The 25,730-nt window shown below is 40.2% G+C and overlaps 1 protein-coding gene across 1 annotated transcript in view; it reads left to right on the top strand.

The window, feature by feature from the left end:
- The window catches only part of adamts2a (ADAM metallopeptidase with thrombospondin type 1 motif, 2a), a 158,934-nt gene that overhangs the window by 80,919 nt on the left and 52,285 nt on the right, over nucleotides 1–25,730 (top strand). Inside the window, exon 4 of the mRNA XM_056446154.1 lies at nucleotides 10,223–10,419. Within this exon, the coding sequence (XP_056302129.1) occupies nucleotides 10,223–10,419 (197 nt within the window). The remainder of the gene's footprint in view (nucleotides 1–10,222; nucleotides 10,420–25,730) is intronic.

Raw genomic sequence — 25,730 nt, 5'->3', positions numbered from 1 at the left:
CAATGTAAACATTACAAACATGGTAAACTAAGCTTGGTAGATTTAAATAATGTAGTGTAAAAACATTGTGAAACATCAATATCTGTGCATTGTCCATTAATATAAAAAGCTTATCGGATGTATAGGTAATATGAAGTAATAGAAATAATGTATAGTTATATATTTATCTTTTAAAAATAGCTATCATTAGCAAATAAAACACAAGGTGGGCCTACTGGGCAAAAAGAGGTTGTCTCTCTGACACTTTCAGAGGCTGTCATTCATTCATTCTTAAGGTCTTGGTCTCACCCACCCCTAACTAACAAAGGTCCAAAAGTTGTCCCATACATGAGCTAATTTCTCCTATTTTGACTGCTATGCCATCATAAATTGTAAAAATATTTAATCGAAAAGGCTTTAAAGGGCACCTATGGTGAAAAATTTACTTTTCAAGCTGTTTGGACAGAAATGTGTGTAAATATAGTGTATAATATTGGGGTGAAATAAACACACCCAGTCCTTTTTTTTTCAAATTTAACAACATAAAAACGGTGGACCAATTGGAGCGGTTTTCAGATCGACTGCAACTTTACATAGGAGTGCGGTCCCCCCGCCCACCAATATTGATTGACAGCTGCGTGCATTAACATGTCTGGTAGTCACGTGTATAATCATATCATCAAGAGAGGACGAGCGCTAAGCAGCCGGGAATAAAAGGTGTGTTCAGTTCACTAGGATCATCAATCATCATCAAATGTGATCAAGAGTGAGTTTCACAAGTTTAAAATGTTCTAAAACAGAGCACGTGTGTAATGAATTACAGTGATTCACTTCAGATGCACTTAATCAGCACAGCCGCGTGTCAGAACAATTATAAAAGAAGACGCTTCAATTTCTTTCAAAGAGAAGGCAGAAAAAATATAGTTTATAAAATTAACCATGTTCGTGTGTCCCGGTGCCAAACCAAAACTAAATTTGCTAGAAACGACGCTTTAACATGGACACATGGACAAGAGATCACATGACACAAGTTAACCCATGACTGAACTCTCACTACAAAAGACAAGACATGAGGAGCAGATGGGTTTCACTTTAAATTGTTCCAATGCCACGAGTTCCACATTTGTTCCACATGTGTTTTACAGTGTGATCCACATATTTCACCTGTGGTTTTAGCTAATGATAGCACATGTAATACCAGGTCCGGATTGGCTAATCGGGAGGACCGGGAGAATTCCCGGTGGGCCGGTCCGTTTTTTTTGGCTGCGAGGGCCGGTGTCCCTAGCTGCTTGCACTCTCAGCAGTCCCACTTTTTTCATTTATTTATTTATCTGACCACAGCCTCACTCTTTTTATTCATTATTTTGCCACAGCTCCTCTCTTTTTATTTATTTTCTCGCAGCCTCGTGAGCAAAATGCAGCCTGCAGGTTAATGATGATGTAACTATCCCTCGACCCCAAACAGTGGCACCTTAGTGAAAATAAGAATTCGAATAATTAAAATGAATGAATATTACACCTGCTCAATGAAAATCAGATGATTCACTACATTATCAAATCTGACATAACTTGATCAGAAATCTAAAAAGGGGACATAACAGTGCCATTGTGGTCCAGTGGTCAGCACGTCGTGTTGTGATGCTGTCGACCCGAGTTTGAACCTCACCTGAGTAGATTTTTTTTTTACATTTTTAGTGTTAAGACATGTAATACTGTTCGGGTTACTTATGTAGGTGTACATTTTTATTTTATTTTTTTGTGTGACGCCTGTTACAAATGACTGGACATCTATAAAGAATTTTGCACAGAATATATATTCAGATATTGCAGGAAAAAGCATTGTGATGTTTCAAAGAATAGTGTTGAAGATTTAGCTACTCTTTAATGTTCTTATATTTATGAAAAACATTTGAAGTTCTAAAGCAGCTGTTTCCTTGAAAAAGACGTGATAGTGTCATTAGAAACTGAATTGGAAATGACGTTATTTTAATATAGTCAGTCGTGAACTGAGGTGGGCCGGTCTAAGACTTGAAACTCCAGGGCTGAAAAGGAGTCCCACTTTGGCCCTGTGTAAAACTCATCTTTGTTTTTTGTTTGTAAGTGTGAATTTACTCTTTTTTTTCTGTAAATTGTCTTCAATAGTATGATTTCTTTACAGACAGAACTACGATTAAAGTTATTAAAGTTAGCAGACTATACAACTCAACTTCATCTAAGGCTTTTCACATTCACATTGAGTACGTTTACATGGGCACCAATAATCCAAATGTAGGCTCATTCTGAAAACGTAGCCCTATATACATTTCTGGAGATCGCGAATTATATAGCCAGAAGCATGTATGGGTGCATTTTATCTTTTAAATGAAAGCTACAAGGCGGTATGAGGCGGTTCCTTTTTGCGTTAGCAGCTAACCACTTACCCCTGTATGGGCGGCTTTCCTGCTGTTACTAATTTGTCCAGTTAGCCTGCCATGTACATTGGTGGATTCGAGACGCTGAGAGGAGCTGACCACAATGACAGGGTTCGAGTTCAGTAAAGAACGGTTCCAGAAAGCGGGTAAGACAAAAACAGAAGCCAAAAAATAAATAAATATATAACAAGGTGAGAATGTGGTGAAATCTGAAAATGTGGTAAGAATTAGGCGAGGGCTTTTCTTTTTCTGGAATGCCTTTGAAAACTGTCAGTTGGGTTTGGAGAAATGGGTAGGTGGGTCAATCGGTGCTTTTGAAAACACCATCGGTTGGGTTTAGGGAAGGAGGGAACATCAGTTGATCGGTCAGTTAGCCAGTCGACAGCAGCCTCTGATGGATTTACGTGAGAACAACAGGGGAGAATGGCACTCATGAGAGGAACTTGAAATCTGAAAAAGCATACACAGCGGTCTCTGGTAGATTCGTGAAACCAAAACCTGCAAAAAAAACATACCTCCTGGGACGTATTTGGCACTCTCCAGAAATGTATATAGCGGTACATTTTCAGAATGAGCCTGGATTAAATAATCCAATTTTAATACGATTAAGGTCTACCAATATGATTAAGAGTCTACCATGTAAACAACTATTTTCAGATTGAAGTCATTGACATAAGTCATAATCAAATTAAAAGAGAATTAAATTAAGACATGTAGAGTATGCCTATTTTAGTCGCTTTATTGTGCAGTACAGACGTAAACAACTTAATCAAACTATTACCATCGTGTAGGACATTTTGCCGCATTTTTCCTTACACACCGGGCTGTTTGACACAATTCTCTGCATCTAACGAGTGAGTAAAGGACTACAGACACATACATCGCAAAATGCAAGGTTTTTTTCTCCCATTCGGTGTCACATCTAATACTTCAGTTTTTCATGGGGGCTTGATTTAAATGTTCTTGAATAAAAAAAAACTTCCGAACTGCAGTTAAAGCAAAAAAATTAAAATAAATTAAAAATGAAACACCTGGGGAGGTTTGGATGCAGGGGCGTTTTGAGGTCCATAATAGTATCTCAGGGGGGCCCAAAATAGCATGGACCCTTAGAATCATACTAACTTTACCCCCCTAGTGGCGCTCCTGATGACGTTAATCGATCTATCGATTTAGAAAGTGGATTAATTGATGGGTGTGCTGAGAAATTAACATTAAATCATTCAAATTGATTTGTAAACCAATTCAAACCAATCATTTGATTATATCTTTGAACAGAATCATAAAAAGACACAGCATGGAATAAATGCATTTCTTAGCTCACATTGCATTAAAATAAAGAGAGGAATGCCACTCTGTGTAATAAAGTACGAGAGCAACATGTTTTTGGGGTGTGAAATCATTTTATTAGGATCATTTAAATGAATTTGACAATTATTTCTCCCCACTGTGCACTTATTAAGTCAAAGTGAATTGGCACAGTCATTCATTTTTAGGCTGGTATGGGTTTGGGATCTCTTTCACCTCTTACTATCCCTCGCTCAAACAGTTTTGGCACAAGCAGAGGCTGAGAGACTGAGAGACATGTCTCAGTGCCACCCAATCTGAACATGAAAGCTTTTGGAGTTGAGAGAGTGTTTGTGCTGTGTATTAGGTGACAAGAGAGAGAATGTGCTTCATGAAATGAGAAACACACTGCCATTGTTTTTACACATTCTAAAAGTACTTCCATATTCAGTAATGTGCCAAATAACGATATTAATCTGCAGTCTGAACAATAAACCATGGGCAGTTTAGTTTCTATGGCTCATTTGAATGTTGGATTTCAATGTTATTTTGAAATGTGGTTAAAGTGTACTGCTGAATGTTTGAACCAAGTTGCTGAATTCAAATATTCGTTAAAGGTGCAGTATGTAAGATCAATCAGTAATTGCGGTCCAAATTCAAAATATTGGATAGGGTTTTTTTTCACCCGGCCCCTCCCTGACATGATGCACATGCAGGTTGCCAGATTGACAACACCAACTGATAGCAAGCTTGTCTTAAGCTTGAACCTTGCACGTTAAGCTGATCAGCTAATGATTACGTTTGTAATATTAAAATTGTTTGCAAAATAAAAACCACCTCACATGCTTTAAATCTGTCTCATTTCGGAGGCTGCTACTGTCCTCCTAGAGGCCTTCCTGACTGAAATGAAATAAGCAGAGGTGGGTAGAGTATCCAAAATCTATCCTCAAGTAAAAGTGCAAGTACTTGCGGAAATCTTAAAAGTAAAGTATCTGATGAAAAAATTACTCAAGTAAATAGTTACTAGTAACTTTTCATTATAAATATATATATATATATATATATATATATATATATATATATATATATATATATATATATATATATATATATATATATATATATATATATATATATAAATTTTCATAGTATTTACTATATTGTTTCTTCTGGAGAAAGTCTTACTTGTTTTATATCAGCTAAAATAAAAACAGATTTTAATGTTTTTAAAAATATTTTGGGGTCAAAATTATTAGTCCCCTTAAGCAATATTTCTTTTGATTGTCTACAGAACAAACCATCATTAATTATTTATTTATTTATTTACTAATTACCCTAACTTGTCGAATTAACCTGGTTAAGCCTTTAAATGTCACTTGAAAAAGTGTCACCTTAGAATTATAAGGTTCTATCTGCATTCGGAATGATTTTGAGATATTGAGCTTCAAAGTTTTTGCATTCCCTATAGCAGACAGTATGTGTGTTTTTTTTTTAAATAAAAAGTCTTAAAATCTGAAACGACTTATTAAAAAAACTTCCCATAATGTTAATAAATTGTCAATTTAGATGGGCAGAGATCAGTTATTAGAAATTACATATTAAAACTAAACAAATGTGTTGATAAAATCTTTCTATTAAAGCAATTGTATGTTAAAAATAATGCTTAAATGTAATATTTTTAATGGTTAAATGACTAATGTGTGCAGGGCTAATCAGTTATTCCATTAAATGGCAGTTTCTTTAGTTATCTCATAGTTACCATTAGTAAGGTCTAATAATATGGATAATTTTGCCACTTACCTCAGCGTGTTTTTTTCAGGTCGGAGCTGTAGTTCATGTATATGTTGTCAGTTTGATGCATGCATTGCATTATGAAATTATTCTTGTTGACATCTTGGTGTAAAAACATGACCTGGTTTGATAAACTCACTGCACAGACAGCGTAACCGTCTTTCTCGGAACCGCAGATGGTGCCATGGCGGGACCACAGTATGAACTCGCGGCGCTTCGCGATATCTGCAAACAAGATATATGGATCATATTTATTTTCACTTGGCTGTAACGGAGGAACGTTGCCAAATGTAGCGAAGTAAGAGTAATGATTTTTCTCTAATAATTTACTTGAGTTAAAGTACACATATTTAAATGCACTCAAAAAGTACATGTTGCCCAATAATTTTACTTAAGTAAATGTAACGAAGTAAATGTAACTTGTTACTACCCACCTAAGAGGTGTTTTTTTCACCAAGGCAACCCAGTCAATGTCATTTCACTTGGTGGCCATCTTTGAAAAGCCTCTGTGGCAGTATGCTCAGGCATTCTGCTTGAATCAGAAACAGCAAATTTTCCAAAATTACTTGCCAAGCTTACGATTAAATTTCATATTAGGAATCACCAAAGACATTATACAACAACTGTGTCTTTAGTTTCATTTCTAAATGTTCAGATCACACAAAATCTGCAGAAACTCATGTCTGATCTAAGCCCCTCCCCCGGAGAATCCTCAGTCTATAGTGATTGCTGATTGGCTGCTGTAGTAGAAGGTGTAGCTTCATTCACCATATTGACAGTTACACTTTTCCAATTTAAAACTGTGAGTAACATGTTTTGTGTATTCTACTAGTCTTTGACCCAGTGTGCTGAAATACAATTGGGTAAACTGTCAGTGGGTGGAGTTACGCAAAATCAAAACATAGACAGATATTCAGATTAAGATAGGTATATGAGGAATATCACACTAGTAGCAGTGCAATATGGCTGTATATTGGCACTGGTGGAAGGCGTGCGTTGGCACGACGCTGCCAGCCGAGTGCCTTAGTGTCCCACCAGTGACGATATACAGCCACATCGCACTGCTACAAATGTGATATTGTATTTATACAACAGTTCAACGGCATAATCGTCTATATCAAAAAGAAAATCAAACACAGAGAGTGTAAAAATCCTTTTGTATGAGGAACTACTTTCTTCTGCCATTCATTCACATCTGCAGCTGACTGTCAGAACAGCAGGAACCATTACTATTTCACCAATGTCACTTTCAAGAGTTCACACTTAGCTGATGATTGATAATGAAGCTTGTTTGGCATGCTGTCCCGGGAGAGAGCCCTGAGCTTATGAGATCCTCGAGCCCTGGGCTCCTTCCTGTTTGCAGGGCGAGAGGGGAGTTTGAGCTCAGGTAGATCTCGGTGACTCCCCTGGCTTATTTGTAGCTAAGTGACAGATATGGATGACTGAGGAGAGGTGTACTTGTGAGAGCTTGACTATGGTATACATTTTGTGTGTTCAATTTACTTAGGGTGCATGTTATTTGGACAAGTCTTGAGAGTTTAGTGTGAGTTTTTGGACTGCGCTGTGTGAGGCAATTTGAAGTAGAAGGCTCTTTACTCAGGCTCGTTTACGGGAACGCCGGCTGGATTCTCGGGGGAGAGCGGGGCTTTGGCTGGAGTTGTTGTGGTTGTTGTTGTTGTTGTTTGTTTGATCTTCTGTATTGAAATGGTGCAATGCTGAAGCGGGAGCATTCTTCAAGACGAAGATATTGACATAAGAAAACTCTGGTTATTTATAGTGAGTTAGGAATCATCTGATTGGATAATCGATCATGAGCTGATGCTGGAACAGCTGAGAACAATCATAAGCACGTGATCCTCTCTAAATTTGTTTATAAATAAACTTCACTTAGAGCTAGTATTTGAGTGATTCTCTAGCGTAATGTTTAAAGTGATGACAAAACAGGTGATTTTTGCTCACATTTTAAGATTATAAGGCTGAACAGCATGAAACGCCATCAGTCTACAGAGATTTTCCAGGGATTTTACTGAACTGGTTTACAGGAAAACAGGAGACTCATTAGAAACAAACAGATGGCAAAAATACAAAATACATACATTCCTGATATGTGAGTCCCATCTCACACTCAATACATTACAATCATTAGGCTATAAATACGGCACTACAACATACAAAAGCAAGAGATCAACTTAGAAAGTCATTTACCTGTTTAATAATGATTTGATCAGCTGTAGTTAGAAATTACGCTGAGTTTTTCACCTCCAAGGGCTTATTATGCAGTCTCTGTCGCCATCTTGTGGATGAACAATGTCAACCATCTTTGCTGTGCTCAGTCTGACAGGCTGATGGCTGCAAACATGGTGAATCTCTGAAATTCTTAATACTTAAAGGGCACCTATGTTAGCCCTTTTTTCAGATTTAATATAAGTGTTTTGCGTCTCCAGAATGTGTCTGTAAAGTTTCAGCTCAAAACACCCATCAGATTTTTCACTATACCTTTTGCAAGATTCTATTTTATACATTTTTGCACTGGGGGGCTGTTTTTTCATACTGCGCCTTTAAGGCTAGTCCTCCCCGCCCACCGTTTCTACGTGCCTTTCTGCGTGCCTTAATCTCCTCCCTCAGTTGCATCAGGCAACAGACAGATTTAAAGGAAGCAGATCTCACGTAGCGTTTGTGAGAAATATTACAGTAAGAACTTTACCAATGAGTATTTGTGCAGTTGCATCGATGAGTCATGCAAAGTTCACATGCGCATACACACACCGTAGCAGACACACACAGACAGAGAGACAGACAGAGCGCCCGTTTAGCTTTGCACTCTTTTTGCACGCAAATGTGACAGGATACAGGTTAATATCCACTGCTCTATGGATATCTGTTATGTTAATGTACAAAATAAACCTGATTTAACGTCCACAAACCGGGATTGAAGCGTCTTCTTTTATAATTGTTCTGACACGCGGCTGTGCTGATGAAGTAAAGCTTAAGAAGATCGCTGTAATTCATTACACACGTGCACTGTTTTAAAACATTTTAAACATGTGAAACTTACTCTTGATCACATTTGATGATGATTGATGATCCTAGCAAACTGAACAGACCTTTTATAAGTGATGTGATGTTGTGCGCCAAGACTTCCAAGCATGTATCAAAAAACGGTACATCCCGCAGTGAAGCAGTGTACCGGAGCTTGATTCGTTTTGCCATCATCACGTGATCAGTGACGTCCGAAGCTTAATTTTCGCCTATACCCTCGTGACTGCTTCGAATTTTGATTTAAAGGTTTAAACACCCCCATGGGTTAGTAAGGTGTATAGAGAGAAATTAGGTGTTGATTACATACATTTCTAATGTTTCAAAGCACTGCACTGGTCCTATACACCAGTAATTAAATTAAAATACAATAGTAATTTATAGTAAAAAGGTTTTGAACCATACTAAAGTGTATTAGCGTACTTTTTTACAACTATAAACCACTGCAAATCGTAGTATAGTGTTTAACGGAGGCCAGCTGGCGAGTGCAACCTGAAAGCATTACTCACATAGCCTCCTCCTCCTCCTCCTCCCATGCAGGAATTGCTGGTTTGATCCCTGCTTGGAATGGGACTAGTTGTAATATGATAAATGTAAGTACTTTTGAATACGTTGGATTTAACTACAGTCATCAGTCGCGTAATGTAACAAACCTTATGTGTAAAAACTAGAGTAATTTGTTTATATTACTGTTGTTGTATTACTACATGAATGAGTTGGTCAGTTGTGGACATTTGACATTATTGCAACACAGTGCTTTCCCACACTCTTAACTAGAAGAGGTCCTCATCGAGCACTGATTTATAAAGCTTCGAGTAACGAATCTTTTTCCGATACACTTGAGTCGAGCGCTTCACTGGTTCAAAAACTTAATTTCACCAACACTACCTTTTATACCCGGTTGCTTTGCGCACATCTGGTCTTGTTGATATGATTATACACGTGACTACCAGGACATGTTAATACTGCCAGCTGTCAATCAATTCGGTGGGCGGGGGGACCGCACCAAAAAAAACGAAAAAAAAAATGCTCCAATTGGTCCACCGTGTTTAGGTTGCTAAATTGAAAAAAAAAAAAGGACTGGGTGTGTTTATATCACCCCAATAGAACGGTCTATACACCATACCTGCACATATGTCTGTCCAAACAGCTTGAAAAGTAGATTTTTCACCATAGGTGCCCTTTAAAATAGGCACTATTCTTATAAATAAACTGCATAGTAGCAATCTAAACAACTATATTCTCGCCTAAAACAGCCTCAAAAGTACATTATGTTGTCCAACAGCTGCAATATTTGTCAAACTGTTGTGAGTTTATTCATCCGCTGTCACTCTATGTGGGTGGAGTAATACAGAAGGGTGAGAATGCTGTACCAGTGCTGTTATTGCAGAATATCGCACAGCTATTAGCCAATCAGATTCGAGAACCAGACAGAACTGTTGTATAAACACTTTTAAAGAATAACAGACGTTAGCATAGTTTTTAAGATAAACATGTATGTTCACTTAGCATGTTTCCTAAATATCTAAAAACATATAATATTTTCATGATTTAGAAGAGCGAAAACTAACATACATCACTATTAATATGATTTATATTGAAGCCTGTAGGTATCAAATTAAATATAAATAAATAAACAAATAAAATAAATCATCATTGTTTATGATTTTGCATCTTTAAATGATCCTCTTGACTAATTTGTTTTGCTTTTGTTTTCTCAGGTTCTCCTCTGGGTGGTCTTGCTGCACTGGAGTTTTTACCCCAACATGTGAAGAAGAAAATCAACTCGCGAGCACGCAGAGAGACGTATGAAGATGAGATCTTTAACATCGAGGTTCTACTGGGGGTTGATTGCTCTGTGGTGATGTTTCATGGCAGAGAGCACATCCAGAAGTACCTCCTGACCCTCATGAACATTGTAAGTTTTTCTAAATATCTTATAAAGGCATTGCACTGATTTCCTATTTAAACACCATTTTTAGGGAAGTACCAAAATGTTCTAATAAATTTGGCCACCACTGCATTAAGATTAAAGGCTATTTTAACGATTAAGGTGCAAAGTCTAAAGCGCATGGCGCAAAAGTATTGAGGGCATGTCCAAATCCACTTTTGCTATTTTAAGGATGGAAAAATATGCTCTGCGCCCTGGGGCATGGTCTAACAGGGCTGTGCTTATTCTTTTTATTAGTTGTGGGTGTGTTTTGAGCATAACATGCATTGAACCAATCAGAAGCACATCTCCCATTTCCTTTAAGAGTCAGTTACATTGCACCATGGTGCATTTGCTATTTACATGGTGGACTTTGTAAGTGGAAAAACTGAATGCTTCACTAGTGAGAAAACAGTTAAACAGACTATCTGCAGTGCGAGGATAAAGAATGAGCCTCCTCCATTCAGCCTCTTTACTTTCTCTTTACTTTACTTTTACTCTTTACTTTACTCCTTTACTTTCGTGGATAAGGAAACGGTGTTGTACGCACTCCACTGAAGATATCCATTAGCCAACATAATTATTTTTTAATTAAACTATTTCTGAATTAAGTTCTAATTTCTAAATTAATAATTGAACAATGAAGTGTGGTCAAAAGACTAGTTATATCCAAACACACGTCCTATTCTCATGCCCCATATGGTCCAAAACCCGACAGGTGGACAAATCTAAACTTATTTTTATTAAAACAAATATAAATATGCATATAATAAATACTACTACTACTACTATTACTACTACTGCTGCTAATAATAATAATAATAATAATAATAATAATAATAATAATAATAATAATAATAATAATAATAATATATAACATTATACAAATGCAAATTGTCATGAATAAACTGAAAAAAGCCCCTCAACATGAAGAAGGCATGGAGGCTGTGGGTTTTTATACTTACGTAGTAAATTATTATTTTATAACATTTTAATCCTTTAATATTTACCTCTGTGTATTAAGCAATGCGTAAGCATTTGGACCCACATAGGCGCATAGCTATCTCTGTCACCATCAACAGTGATCGAGCGGCTGCAGATGCGCTGGTAAACACACAGTAAGCTAACGGACTACAAATCCACCACATTAAGGACTACAACTCCATACATGCACTTCACATACACACACCTGTTCCTAGTTCCGGTGAGGAGACACACACACACAGACACAGATGAAGTCTGATTACAAAGACTGATTACAAGGACTATAAAAATAGCACACACACACACACACACACACACACAAACATTTTGTTGCTGAGTCATGTTATCTGCTTCTGTGACATTACGTGTTTTTCTTGCCTTGTCTTGCCGGTTTTGAACATCGTTTTGTTTTGTTTGTTTTATTGTTTATCCCTGTCTGCTGCCTGCCTTCTGACCACTTGCCTGTTATTTTGACTACGAATCTGGATTTGCCTGTTTACATCTGTTTGCCCTGTGTTGACTGTTGCTTGCCTGAGCATTCTCATTAAACCTGCATTTGGATCCACACTCCCTTGTCAGCGTCCCACTCACATTAGACCTGTTCTTAGTTGGTCAATGGCGCGGTCTATTTCAGTTCTTCATAATAGTGACTCCATGAGTCCACAAAGTAGCGCAAGTTGATTTGCTATTCAAACAGCAAAAAACAAATTTTTTTTTGTTGTGCTGGTCTGAAAATAGCAACAAATCGCATGACTGTCACGTTAAGAATATCAAGGAGATTTATTCATGCTTTTGACAACTGTCACTAAGAGTCATTATCTGTTTGTAATTTTAAATGCAAAGGTAACATTGTTAGAGATGCCTTTGTTATGACAATGTGGCATAAACAAATACATCATAACCTGTCTTTGTCATGACAACTTGACATTACCAAGCCAGCATAATTTGTCATAAATCTGTCATAAACATGATTGTCACATGGCATTATAAAGTGTCAATACCGCGTCAATAAAATTAAAATAGAGTCATTATTATTTAATGACATTTTATGAAATTTAAATGTCAAATTCAATTCTTAGTTTTAATGTAGTCGAGGTCTAGAAAAATTGTAATAACACTGTTATAAAATTCACACCAATTACAATGGCCTCATGACAATCATGTTTATGACAGATTTATGACAAGTAATGCTGTTTTAGTAATGTGATGTGAGTGGGTAAGCGAAGACAGCTTATGATGTATTTGTCTATGTCAAAACATTTTTACTATTGTTTGAGAGACATCTCAAACAATGTCACCTTTGCATTTATTATGACATAACTTAGCTAATGACCGGTGGCGGAATTCAGCATGGGCAATATGGGCGATCGCCCAGGGAGGCATCTTGCCCCAACCCCCCTCCTCCCGGCTACTTTTTTCGTCCACAACCCCCCGCTCTTTACTTTTGTCCACAACAATGACCTGCCATGGGGTTTCTTGTCCACAAATGGCCGGCATGTACACCGTGAGGGCTGCATGATTGTCAGTTGCCTAGAGCGCCAGTTAAGCTTGCGACGGTACTGCTAACGACACGCCGAAATTTAGCCCGTCATTAAGTCTATTTATTTACTTGTGTAAATGTGTGTAAATTTCTATTTATTAAATCTTTTAATTAATTTCAGTAGTACTATTAACAAATATGAAAATGTTCATATGATTTACAATACAGTTCTTAAAGTAGTATTTTCTGTCTTTTAGTAGATATATTATATGAGAGACTTGCTTTGTTTTCCAAATAATTGGATCAAATTTGATTTGCATTGTAAACATTAAATACAAGTTAAAAAGGTATTATTATTTTTTTTTATTTCACATAGTAAGTTTTTGTAACTATACTCCCAAAATCATTCTCCAAAATTCTGCGCAGAAATAACAAAAAAGTCTGCAGATTCTGTTTGGCCCTACTAATGAGAAATTTACATTTTACCAGAGTTACATGTTACAGCATAGGAACAGCGGGAACAAATACAATGCAGAAGTAGATTATTCATATTTTCTTCACACTAAGAAAAAAGTGTTTTCTTTTGAAATGTTTACTGTAGAGATTGTTTGTTTGTTAACAAAGTTATTCTTATATGAATCAAAGGCAATAACTAAATTATGCATTATCTACAGGACAAGTTATTTTGCTTCAGTAACATACTGGTTCTGTTCAAGCCAATCAACACTTATCCAGATATTGCTTTGATATTTGACAGCTGAAATATAAAGGCTGATCCAAACTTCAATACATCTCCCTGGCAACTGTTCTGTATCAAGAAATTACATTCACATCCCTGACAATGTTTCCTACCTGAAAGATTGATGTACTTGAGACCCTCGACAAGACCAGACTAGTAATGAACTTCCCACCAAACCTAATCATTTTCTGCCTTTCCCTCCATTTTTGTTATTTGTTTCTTCTGTCATATAGTCTGTATGATCAAACGTAAAAAGGCTATGTGTAAAGGCTGGTTTATACTTCTGCGTCGCGTGATCAGCGTGACCCACTGCACCTGTCTTGCGCTTAGTAGGCAGTAGGTTTTTAATGCTCCTCTGTGTCGAGTTTCTTTACAGGTGTTTTGTTTTTTCCTGAATGCTACCTTAATGTACAGTACAAGTAGCTAAAACTCACTTATTCAGAGGGGGGAAACGGCAGATGTGCAACGACTTTAATTATAAGATAAACAAAAAACAAAACTTTCCATCTGGAGCTCCTTTACAGCACTCGACACTTGTAAACACTCGCTACATTGGGCTCACGGCTCTCAGAACTATCCCTACTTGTCACAGCTACCAAGCCAACCAATCACAGAGCTTGCTGTATGTGTCGTTGTGACATGTAGTTAAATTTTTTGAGAGGTTCGCATCAGCCACGGTGAGGGCAACCACGCGAAGGCTGCGTCAAACTGGAATTGTGTGGATTGAGTTTGGATGTTTGTTATCAGAATCTCTTACAATGATATTTCAGACTTTTTACTGCTAGTCACGAAAGCAAAAGGTTGTTTTGAGGTGTTGAATCATATTAGTTTCATTTGCAATGAGTTACTGGCTGCAGTTCACTAAATGGCCACTAGTGTAAATAATAACAAGGATTTCTTGATTGTACAAATAGCATCCTTAAAGGGACAGTTCACCCAAAAATTTTAATTCAGTCATTGTTAACTCATTCAACGGTTGTTCCTACCCTGTTTCAGTTTATTTTTACCGTTGAACAAAAAAGAAGATATTTTGCATTTAATATTGGCTTCCATAGTATTTGTTTTTCCATTATGAAAATCAAAGTCTTTCTTCAAAATATCTACTTTTGTGTTCAACAGAAGAAAAAACACTTCCATTGTTTGAAACCACTTGAAGGTCAGTAAATAGTGAATAAATGTTTATTTTGGGTGAACTGTCCCTTTAATGTTAATTTAAAGTTGCTGTGGAAGTAACAAACTACAGAGTTACTTTAAAATTCTGAGTAAAAATAAACCACATGCACATTTACCTTCTGATTTTCAGTTAGTCTAAGTTGATTACTCAAATATGTCATTCCATATCTGCTGACAAAAAATCAAGTATTGGGTTAACATCAGTGACTAATCAAAACAGACTTTAAATGTGGTTGCATAACAGACAAGAAGAGCTATACAGCATTGCATACACTATTGATGCTCTCAAAGCTACCAAAGAAAATTAAAGTTACTGCCACACCAACAAGTACCATTTCAACAGACATTTCCAGTTAACAATAGAAAGTTTCATGCAGATTGTTAATTCCCAAACTGTTGTTTCTTTTGGGAGCTGGCTAGTTAGCACAAAGCTTAAAGGAACACTCAGACCAGATGTGTGCTTTTACGACAGTTTGGTGGTCAACAAATTTACTGGAATCTCAGCGAATACTTGCTTCACAGACTTGAGAAATATATCCACATAAAGCTTGAAATCTGTACTTTTAAATGAACCACTTGAAAACAAAAGTTTTTTGGTTTTGTAATCTGTATGAAATGAACACGAGGTACAGTCCGCCTTCTCAAGCGCACTTCACATTACAGCAATTACTCAAAGAGTAACTCAAGGAGTCGCTGTCATTTCTGGAGGAGATTTGCCATCATGACCAAGTTGTGGATTACTTCTGATCAAATGAAGCATTCAGAGGATTATAATGTGTAAAAATGAGGTTGCCCAAAAATAAGGTTGGTGTCATAATCTCGTAAAACGTACTGAAAACGTACTGCTATATACATTTCTGGAGAGGGCCAAATACGTCATAGAGCTATGTTTTATTTGCAGTTTTTGTTTTCGCAAATCCACCAGAAGCTACTGTGTATGCTTTTGAGATGTCAAATTTCTCTTGTAAGTGCCATTCGCACCTGCTGTTCTCGCGTCAATCCACCAAAGGCCACTGTCGACTGACTGGTTGACTGACTAAATGACTGACGAATCGACTGACCCATCCTCCTTTTTCCCTAAGCCCAACCAATAGTATTTTTAAAAGCACAGATTGACCCGCCAACCCACTTCCCTAAACTCAATGGAAGACAAAGAAAAAGAAAAGTCCTCACCTGGTTTTTACCATTTAGTTTACCACATTCCTACCCTGTTATTTACTCGTTTATTTCATTTTTTGCCTTCTGTTTTTGTCTTACCCCCCTTCTGGAACCATTCTTCATCAGACTCAAACCCCATCATCGTGGTCAACTCCGCTCTACATCTCAAGTCCGTTGACCTACATGGCGAGCAAACTGGACAAACTGGTAACAGCAAGAAAGTCATCCACACAGAGAGTAGCGGTCATCTGCTAGCGCAAAGAGGAACGGCATCATACCGCCCCGAAGTGTTCGTTTTAAATACAAAATGCAGCCATGCATACTTTTGGCTACACAATTTGCGATCTCCAGAAACATATAAAGGGCTACGTTTTCAGAATGAGCCTACGTTGCTAATATCATTATAGTGCCCCCTGTGGCAATTTTAGTAGTACATTTAGCAAAAAAAAAAAAGATTTCCGTTCTTGTCTAAAAAGCATAAAATGTGGCTTTCTACCAATTCTGAAGCTCTTGCATCTTCAGTGCTCCTCCATTCTTGTGATTCCCTCATTGGCGGGTCATTTTTGTTTGCATGGTGGTTCCGTTGCTAAGCAGAAGACAAGCTCTGATGGAAGACCTTGCTGCATTATTAATTTAGTCCTAATGATTTTCTGGCACTTTGGCCTCTTACACGTCAATTAGCTACCTGCCAGCTACAAGCAGAGATAAGGACTAATAAAATACTGACAGGGTCCTGGAGAAGGCTAGAGACAGTCAGTGCTAATGAGAGACTCGCTGCTAAGGTGATTAGCAGTGTGTGTGTGTGTGTGCGTGTGTGTGTGTGTGTGTGTGTGTGTGTGTGTGTGTGTGTGTGTGTGTGGGAGAGAGGAGAATGAAACAAGAGCGTATGCGCTGATAATAGTCATTTATGTGCCGGGGTTACATAGCTTTCATTACTGAATGCTGACACATGGTTTCAGGTGGGAACAAGGTTACCTGGCACTGTTTCTTGGAGACTGATATTACACCATTTCTCTTCATAGCAACAATGATAATGAACTGTTACTTCAACATGCAAGGCAAGTTTATTTATATGGCACATTTCATACAGGATGGTAATTCAAAGTGCTTTACATAAACAAGAATATATAAAAACGATTAAAAGAATTAAAAGTTATTAAAACAGATAAAAATATGCTGAACCAGGTTATAAAAGAATGTAAAAGAAAAGAAAGATGCAATAGTGTGATCTGTCGGATGTGTAGCACAGTGCTCATTCATAAAAGGCACAGCTAAACTGATGTGTTTTCAGTCTTGATTTGAATGTGCCTAATGTTGGAGCACATCTGATCATTTCTGGAAGCTGATTCCAGCAGCGTGGGGCACAGTAGCTGAAGTCCGATTCACCCTGCTTTGACTGGAATTTCTAATTTACTTGATCCTAATGATCTGAGTGAACTGTTAGACTTGTATTTAGTGAGCATATCAGTAATGTATTGAGGTCCTAGGCCATTTAGTGATTTTTAGACAAGTAGTAATACTTTCAAATCTATTCTGAATGTAACTGGGAGCCAGTGTAAAGACCTGAGGACAGGTGTGATGTGCTCGGATTTTCTGGTTCTCGTCAGAGTCCTGGCAGCAGCATTCTGGATGAGCTGCAAGCCTGCAACTGTCTGACTGTCTTTTTAGGAAGGCCAGTGAGGAGTCCATTACAGTAATCCACCCTGCTGGTGATAAAAGCATAAACATGTTTCTCTAAGACCTCACTGGAAACCAAACATCTAATTTCTGCAATGTTTTTGAGATTATAGTATGCTGATTTACATTCACACACATACACTACGGCCAATTTAGCTTACTCATTTCACATGTAACGCATGTCTTTGGACTGTGGGGGAAACCAGAGCAGCCGGAAGAAACTCACGCAAACTCGGGAAGAACATGCAAAGTCCACACAGAAATGCCAACTGACACAGCCGGGGCTCAAACCAGCAACCTTCTTGCTGTGAGGCGATTGTGCTACCCACTGCGCTGTGCTACCTTTATTTATTATATGAACAAAAAACATCGCTGCAAAAAAAAAATTTCTACTGTGTTTAATAAGACACAAACTATAATGTAATTCATTGTAACAATAGTTTATATACTAGACCAAGAAACATTTGATGACATACAAGTCTTTATATTTTGCTGCAATGCGTCAAACACCTGGGATTTACTCATGTGTTAAGCATTTAATTGTTTTATGTCATTAATAACATGATGTAGCGATTAATTTATCGAATAATCACAATTTAATCAAACAACAAAAAAAATCACCCTGGAAAAATGGTGGAAAGTCACCCTCAAAAGAAAATTTGAAAAACAAAATGTAACTAAAACAATATCCACATTTAGGAGGTAGACAAGAAGTTGTAGTACATCTAGATTATATTCATGTTATGATGTGTTTTTTTTCTGTGCTGTAAAGTAATTAACTCATTCAATTATTCATTTTCTTTTTGGCTTAGTCCCTTTATTAATCAGGGGTTGCCACAGCGGAATGAACCGCCAACTTATCCAGCACATGTTTTATGCAGAGGATGCCCTTCCAGCCGCAACCCATCTCTGTGAAACATCCATACACACTCACCCACACTCATACACTACAGACAATTTAGCCTTCCCAATTCACCTGTACCGCATGTCTTTGGATTGTGAAGGAAACCGGAGCACCCGGAGGAAACCCACGCGAACGTAGGGAGAACAAAGAGCAAACTCTACAAAGAAAGCTCAAACCAAAGCTCTAACCAGCGACCTTCTTGCTGTGAGGCGAATTAATCTAAACAAAAAATCTATTAAAAAGTGAATGCTATTTAGGATACAGCTATTCATTCAGTCAATTTGTTGAAAAAAAGAAATTAAGTAAATGGATCAATATTCCTGCATAAGTAGCAGTTGTTGCACAAACACACACCCATTTAAAGTTAACATTAGTTTCATCAACAAACGAAGTGTTTTTCATGTGATTAAACTGTAGGTCTGTTCTTTATGGGTTGAATCTGTTGAGGTGTTCTAGTTTTTTATTTTTTTTTAAATGGCCTCTAGTCAAGCTGTCATCCATTTGTCAATCCCCCCTTTTTTACACACCTTGGTCATCTATCCTGAGTCTCAGCACCTCCTTAGAGATTTCTTCCCAGGCCGCCCCCAGTGTTATGAAGCGGACAGGAGACAGAGGTAAGGAAACGTTAGGGTGTTTATTAAATGACAACAAGGAGCACATGAAGGATAGCCAGGAGGATCAGGAATGATGTTGGGGTCTTTTCCTCCGTGGCTGGGTAACAGGAATACACGAGGATGGACAGCACACACCAGATACAGCTGACAGAGGATGACACAGACTTGGAAGGACTGGAAGACAGGACGATTCGGGAGGACCAGGAAGACTAGGAGGAATACAAAGAGAACAGGTAAGTGAATCGTTTGTTTAGCTGAGGATGACTACGCTGAGTGGTCGCTCAGTTGTCCGCTTTCGTCGAGACGAGCCCGGACAATGAGCGACTGGAGTGCTGTGCTTTTATCTGGTGCTCGTGAATGTGATGCAGCTGTGTGCTCATTAGAAGTCAGGTGATGGTGATCTTCGTGAGTGGGGGTCGTGAGAGCCTGACCAATCCATGACAGTACCCCCCTCCCCAGGGCCCGCTCCTGAGGGCCGACACCTCCGACGCCGTGGTGGTCTCCCTCTGCCTCTAGGCGCTGGGAACTCAGGGTGGCTCTCATGAAACTCCACCATGAGACTAGGATCGAGAATATCAGCTCTGGGAACCCATGTCCTTTCTTCGGGGCCGTACCCTTCCCAGTCCACCAGGTACTCCAACTGGCCACCACGACGTCGGGAACGCAAGATCTCCTTCACTGCGTAGACGGCTCCTTCTTCTAGGAGCAGTGGAGGAGGGGGTTCCTCTTCGTGGTCAGGCTCTGTGGAGGGAAGAACAGGATCGTGATAGGGTTTCAGGAGTGATACGTGGAATGTAGGGTGAATACGGTAGTGAGAGGGTAATTGTAGTTTGTAGGTGACGGGGTTAACCTGTTCCACGATGGTGAAGGGACCAACAAATCGGGGACTTAACTTGCGAGAGGGCAGTCGCATGCGTATGTCCCGGGTGGATAGCCACACCTTTTGTCCGGGTGTGTATCTGGGTTCTTCAGACCTTCTCCTATCGGCGGTTACCTTGCTTCGACGGACTGCCCTCTGCAGATGTTGATGAGCCTCGTCCCAGACTCTCTCGCTCTCCCGGAACCAGTGATCCACTGCGGGGACATCAGATGGTTCGCCATCCCAGGGAAAGAGCGGTGGTTGGAAGCCCAGGACGCACTGGAATGGCGTGAGTCCGGTGGAGGGTTGCCGCAGTGAATTTTGGGCATATTCTGCCCAGCCCAAATACTGGCTCCAGGAGTTCTGGTGACCACTGCAGAAGGTCCTCAGGAACCGTCCCACCTCCTGAATCTTCTCTCTGTCTGCCCGTTGGTTTGGGGATGATATCCAGAAGAGAGGCTGACGGCCACACCTAGGAGCTTGAAGAAGGCTTTCCATAGACGTGAGATGAACTGTGGACCTCTGTCCGACACAATATCTTCTGGAATACCAAATGACCTGAAGACTTGATTAAAGATATTGTCGGCAGTTTCAAAGGCTGTGGGAAGACCTTTCAGAGGGATTAGTTTGACAAACTTTGAGAATCTATCTACTATGACTAGAATACAGGTATTACCTTCTGACGAAGGGAGGTCAGTGATAAAGTCCACTCCTAGGTGTGACCAGGGACGGTTCGGAATCGGCAAGGGATGGAGCTTTCCAGCGGGTAGATGACGTGGGCTCTTGGATTGGGCACAGTCCTTACAGCCCTGAACATATTGCCTCACATCCCTTGCCATGTTTGGCCACCAGAATCGTTGGGATACTAGCGAGAGAGTATTGTTGATCCCTGGATGTCCAGTGCCTAGCGAGGTATGTAAGGAGTGGATCAGATCTACCCGGTGTTCAGGTGGTATGAACTGCCGATGAGGAGGGCATCCCGGCGGAGCAGGGGCTTCCGGAGTGGCAACGACTGGAGGAGCGTTCCAGGTGATCGGACAAATGGAGATGTGTTCGGGAAGAATCTTCGTTGGGAGTTCTTCATGATCGTGATGCTCGTGTAAACGAGAGAGAGCGTCTGCTCTTAGATTCTTGGGTCCTGGACGATAGGAAATGGAGAAATCAAAACGTGAGAAGAAAAGTGACCATCTGGCTTGACGTGGACATAGTCTCTTGGCCTCTTTGATGTATTGGAGGTTTTTGTGATCTGTGATCACCTGGAACGGATGTTTGGCTCCCTCCAACCAGTGACGCCACTCCTCCAAGGCTAGCTTGATTGCTAGAAGCTCCCTGTCTCCTATGCTGTAATTCTGCTCCGCCGGGCTCAACTTCCGAGAGAAATAGGCACAGGGATGCAGTCGGGGCGGTGTATCATGATGTTGAGATAATACTGCCCCGACGCCGGTGGTGGATGCGTCCACTTCCACCACGAAAGGAAGATTTGGGTCAGGATGAGTCAGGAGTGGGGCCCTTGTGAACTCCTTCTTAAGAAGGCGGAAGGCTGCGGCTGCTTCTTTGGTCCACTCCAGTCCTTTGGGTTTACCCTTGAGGAGATTAGTGAGAGGTGATGTAATCCTGCTGTAGTCCTTGATAAACCGTCTATAAAAGTTAGCAAACCCAAGAAACCTCTGGAGCTCCTTAATGGAAGTGGGTTCTGACCAGGATAGAACAGCCTCAATTTTCTTCCCATCCATACGTATACCGGTTTGGTCAATGATGTATCCCAAGAAATGAATCGACTTCTGGTGGAATGAGCATTTCTCCGCTTTGAGGTAGAGGTGATGTTCTCTCAATGTGTGTAGGACCTCCGCAACGTGTTGGCGATGTTCGGCCTCACTCCGGGAGTAAATGAGGATGTCATCTATGTACACTATTACACAGTGGTGAAGAAACTCCCGGAGGACTTCATGAATGAAGTTTTGGAATACGGAGGGGGCGTTGACCAGACCGTAAGGCATGACCTCATATTCATAGTGGCCAGTAGGGGTCACGAATGCTGTCTTCCATTGGTCCCCCTCACGTATTCTTATCAGATTATACGCGCTGCGGAGGTCCAATTTAGTGAAGACTTTAGCTTCTCGGAGCTGTTCCAAAGCGGCTGGTACCAGAGGAAGGGGATATCGGTATTTTACTGTACCGTTATTTAGGACCCTGTAGTCGATGCATGGACGCAGCCCTCCGTCCTTCTTGGCCACAAAGAAGAAGCTTGAGGCGGCTGGTGATTTTGAGTGACGTATGTACCCCTGACTCAGAGCCTCCCTTATGTAATCTTCCATTGCCTGATTCTCTGGAAGCGAGAGCGGGTAGATCCTACCTCTTGGCAACTGGGCATCTGGAACTAGGTCGATCGCGCAGTCCCATGGCCGATGCGGCGGTAGCTGGGAAGCTCTCTTGGGGCAGAAGACATCATGAAAGGAGCTGTACTCCTTAGGAATGTGGATAGACTGCTTCTCAGGAGGGCTCTCGACCGATGTTGCAAACAAAGAAATGGGGTTCCGACCTTGAAGAGGGAGATTTGGAAAACAGGCAGGTGTACATCCAGATCCCCATTTCTTTATCTCTCCTGTGCCCCAAGAGATGATGGGATCGTGCTTCACCAGCCACGGGCGCCCTAGAATGATGTCCATATTTGCACCCTCCAGAACCAGAAATTGAATCCTCTCTTGATGTAACAACCCCACTTGAAGAAGGATGTCTTCGCATTGTCGATGGATACGGGTCGAAGATCGAGTGCACTGGGTTATCGGTTGTATCTGGTATATATGCGAGGACGCCTCAGTACGGAGGTGGAGTTGACGACAGAGGGATTGGGAGATGAAGTTCCCTGCTGACCCGGAGTCGATGAGGGCTGTGACAAGGAGAGAAATAGAGGCAGTAGTTATTTGTACGGTGGTAGTAAGTGGTTTACATTGTTCAATATTCGTACTGAATACACTCACTGAAGTCCGAATGGGACGAAGGGGACACTCCATACGGGTGTGTCCACTGACACCGCAGTATAGACACAGACCCCGGGTCAGCCTCCTCTGTCGTTCCGCTGATGTCAGTCTTCCAGACTCTATTATCATGGGTTCTGGTTCTGGAGAGGCTGTTGACTCAGGCGATTGGAGGAGTGCAGACGAGGGGGTGATGGTGTCCTGTTGATAGGAACGGAGACGATCGGAACATCGGAGAGAATGTTGGATGAATCTCTCCAGACCCATTGTATCATCTAATGTGGCCAGTTGGATTCGGAGCGTGGGTTCCAAGCCGAGCCGGTACGTGGTCAACAACGATCTCTCATTCCATCCACTTGCAGCTGCTAGAGTGCGAAACCGGAGAGCATATTCCTGTGTAGATAGAGTACCTTGCTTTAGATGATACAGCTGCTCTCCAGCGGCTACTTCCCCATCAGAACGTCCAAACACCTCTTTGAAATACTCCGTGAAGGTAGTGATGGAATTCATGACCGGCCCGGCTTGGTTCCAGATCGTCTCAGCCCATTTAAGTGCAGGTCCAGAGAGTAGAGATACGATGTAGGCGATCTTCGACTTATCTGTGGGATATAGAGAAGGTTGCATTTCGAATATGAGGGAACATTGTAACAGAAAACCATTGCACTCCCCCGCTCCGCCTGAGTAGGGCGCTGGTCGGGCCATGGGACTGGAAGGAAGGGCCGAAGAAGAAACTGTGGAGGCGGAAGTGCTCGGTGCTGGTGGTGCGTTGGAAAGTGGAGCTGGTGGCTGTAGAATCCGCTTCAACTGGTCCACCAGCTCTTGAAGGTGATCGGGGGTGCTCATGTTGTCGTCGTTAAGGGTCCGGGCTTCTGTTATGAAGCGGACAGGAGACAGAGGTAAGGAAACGTTAGGGTGTTTATTAAATGACAACAAGGAGCACATGAAGGATAGCCAGGAGGATCAGGAATGATGTTGGGGTCTTTTCCTCCGTGGCTGGGTAACAGGAATACACGAGGATGGACAGCACACACCAGATACAGCTGACAGAGGATGACACAGACTTGGAAGGACTGGAAGACAGGACGATTCGGGAGGACCAGGAAGACTAGGAGGAATACAAAGAGAACAGGTAAGTGAATCGTTTGTTTAGCTGAGGATGACTACGCTGAGTGGTCGCTCAGTTGTCCGCTTTCGTCGAGACGAGCCCGGACAATGAGCGACTGGAGTGCTGTGCTTTTATCTGGTGCTCGTGAATGTGATGCAGCTGTGTGCTCATTAGAAGTCAGGTGATGGTGATCTTCGTGAGTGGGGGTCGTGAGAGCCTGACCAATCCATGACACCCAGGGCCTTCTGTAAATGAATCGAGACAGGTGTGAACATAATAAAACTGTTCTTCGTTTAAGCTGGAAATGAACTGTATTTAGTGGTGAAAGTTTGAAAGTACGAACGACTGGAGTAAAATGCAGATTAATTTAATTTGTGGACTTTTAAAACAGTCATTTATGCACATCTTTTCCTATTTCCAATCAACAAAATTTGCATTTAGGTTTACACATTTGGCAGAGGCTCTGGAACATGATTTATGGTCTATGCAAGGCACACATTCTATCATCTCATCTTCTCTAGGATCAAACCCACGATTGTTGTGCTACTATAACTCAATGCTCTGTTAATCGAGTTACACCAATCCCAAAGTTTTACATCTATAAATGGGATGTTACATCGATTATCTTGGTCGTTTGGGAAAACATTTTTGGAAATCTTAAAAACTTTTCATAATCCTAGGCTAAAAAGTCTAAAACAAGTCTAATTGTTTGATGTGTTCATCGACAGTAGATTAATGGTCATTGCAATAACATTTAGATTCCATTGAAATTTTGGCAGCAAGTGTTAAGAGAAGGTTTCAGACACGTTTCCGCAGTATGACTTCTGCAGTTCAACTACGAGATCCAATAAGAGCACAGAACCTGATAATGAGAATGCAATCAGTGCGACAACCAAAATGACTTAAATAAGCACTTCAAATAATCAACTTATATTGTATATTATACATACTATATAACTATACAATAAACTGTAATTCAGGGGTGTCAAACTTCTTTTCACTGAGGGCCACTTCAGCATTATGGCTGCCCTCAAAGTACTGGTTATAACTGTACGACTGTGTAGACTAAATGTTACTACTTTTTAAAATTGTTAATTAATTGTCTCTTTATTTCATTCTAACATTAAAGTTGACTTTGTATATAATCTACTCACATATGCACTCAATTTGCTCTAATTGAATGAATCCACATTGTGTTTCTTGTCTTTGTAGTAGATTTTCCACCTGCTAATCAATGATTCAAATTGCGTTGCTCTGGGTCATTCCTTCCAACATTGGGATGTGAAAATAAGGCATAACACAACCCCCCACACACCTTATATTCTTCCAAAAAAAACAACAACAACAAAAACATGCCCTATGTTGCTCTGGGTTACACAAGCCTACACCTATTTGTTAACAAATTTGCACTAAGTTTAGGCACAAAACTCTTATCGGTGCATCTCTTGCCACTGGATCAAATTTAAGAACAAGAGGGCCTCCCGGTGATATTATGCGTATAAGGAGTGTCAGCTGTTTGTAAATTTACTGCCATCTTTCATTGAAAGACTAAAAAATACGGAAAAATGTGGGATGATAAAATAGGAAGAAAACAGCAGGGTGGATAGATATGGCTCTTGTGTTGTGTTGGT

Source organism: Danio aesculapii, chromosome 21 (genome assembly GCF_903798145.1).
Source record: "Danio aesculapii chromosome 21, fDanAes4.1, whole genome shotgun sequence".
In the NCBI taxonomy this organism is placed as follows: Eukaryota; Metazoa; Chordata; class Actinopteri; order Cypriniformes; family Danionidae; genus Danio; species Danio aesculapii.
The sequence above is the reverse complement of the archived record's forward strand: the minus strand, read 5'-3'. Positions and strand labels throughout refer to the sequence as shown.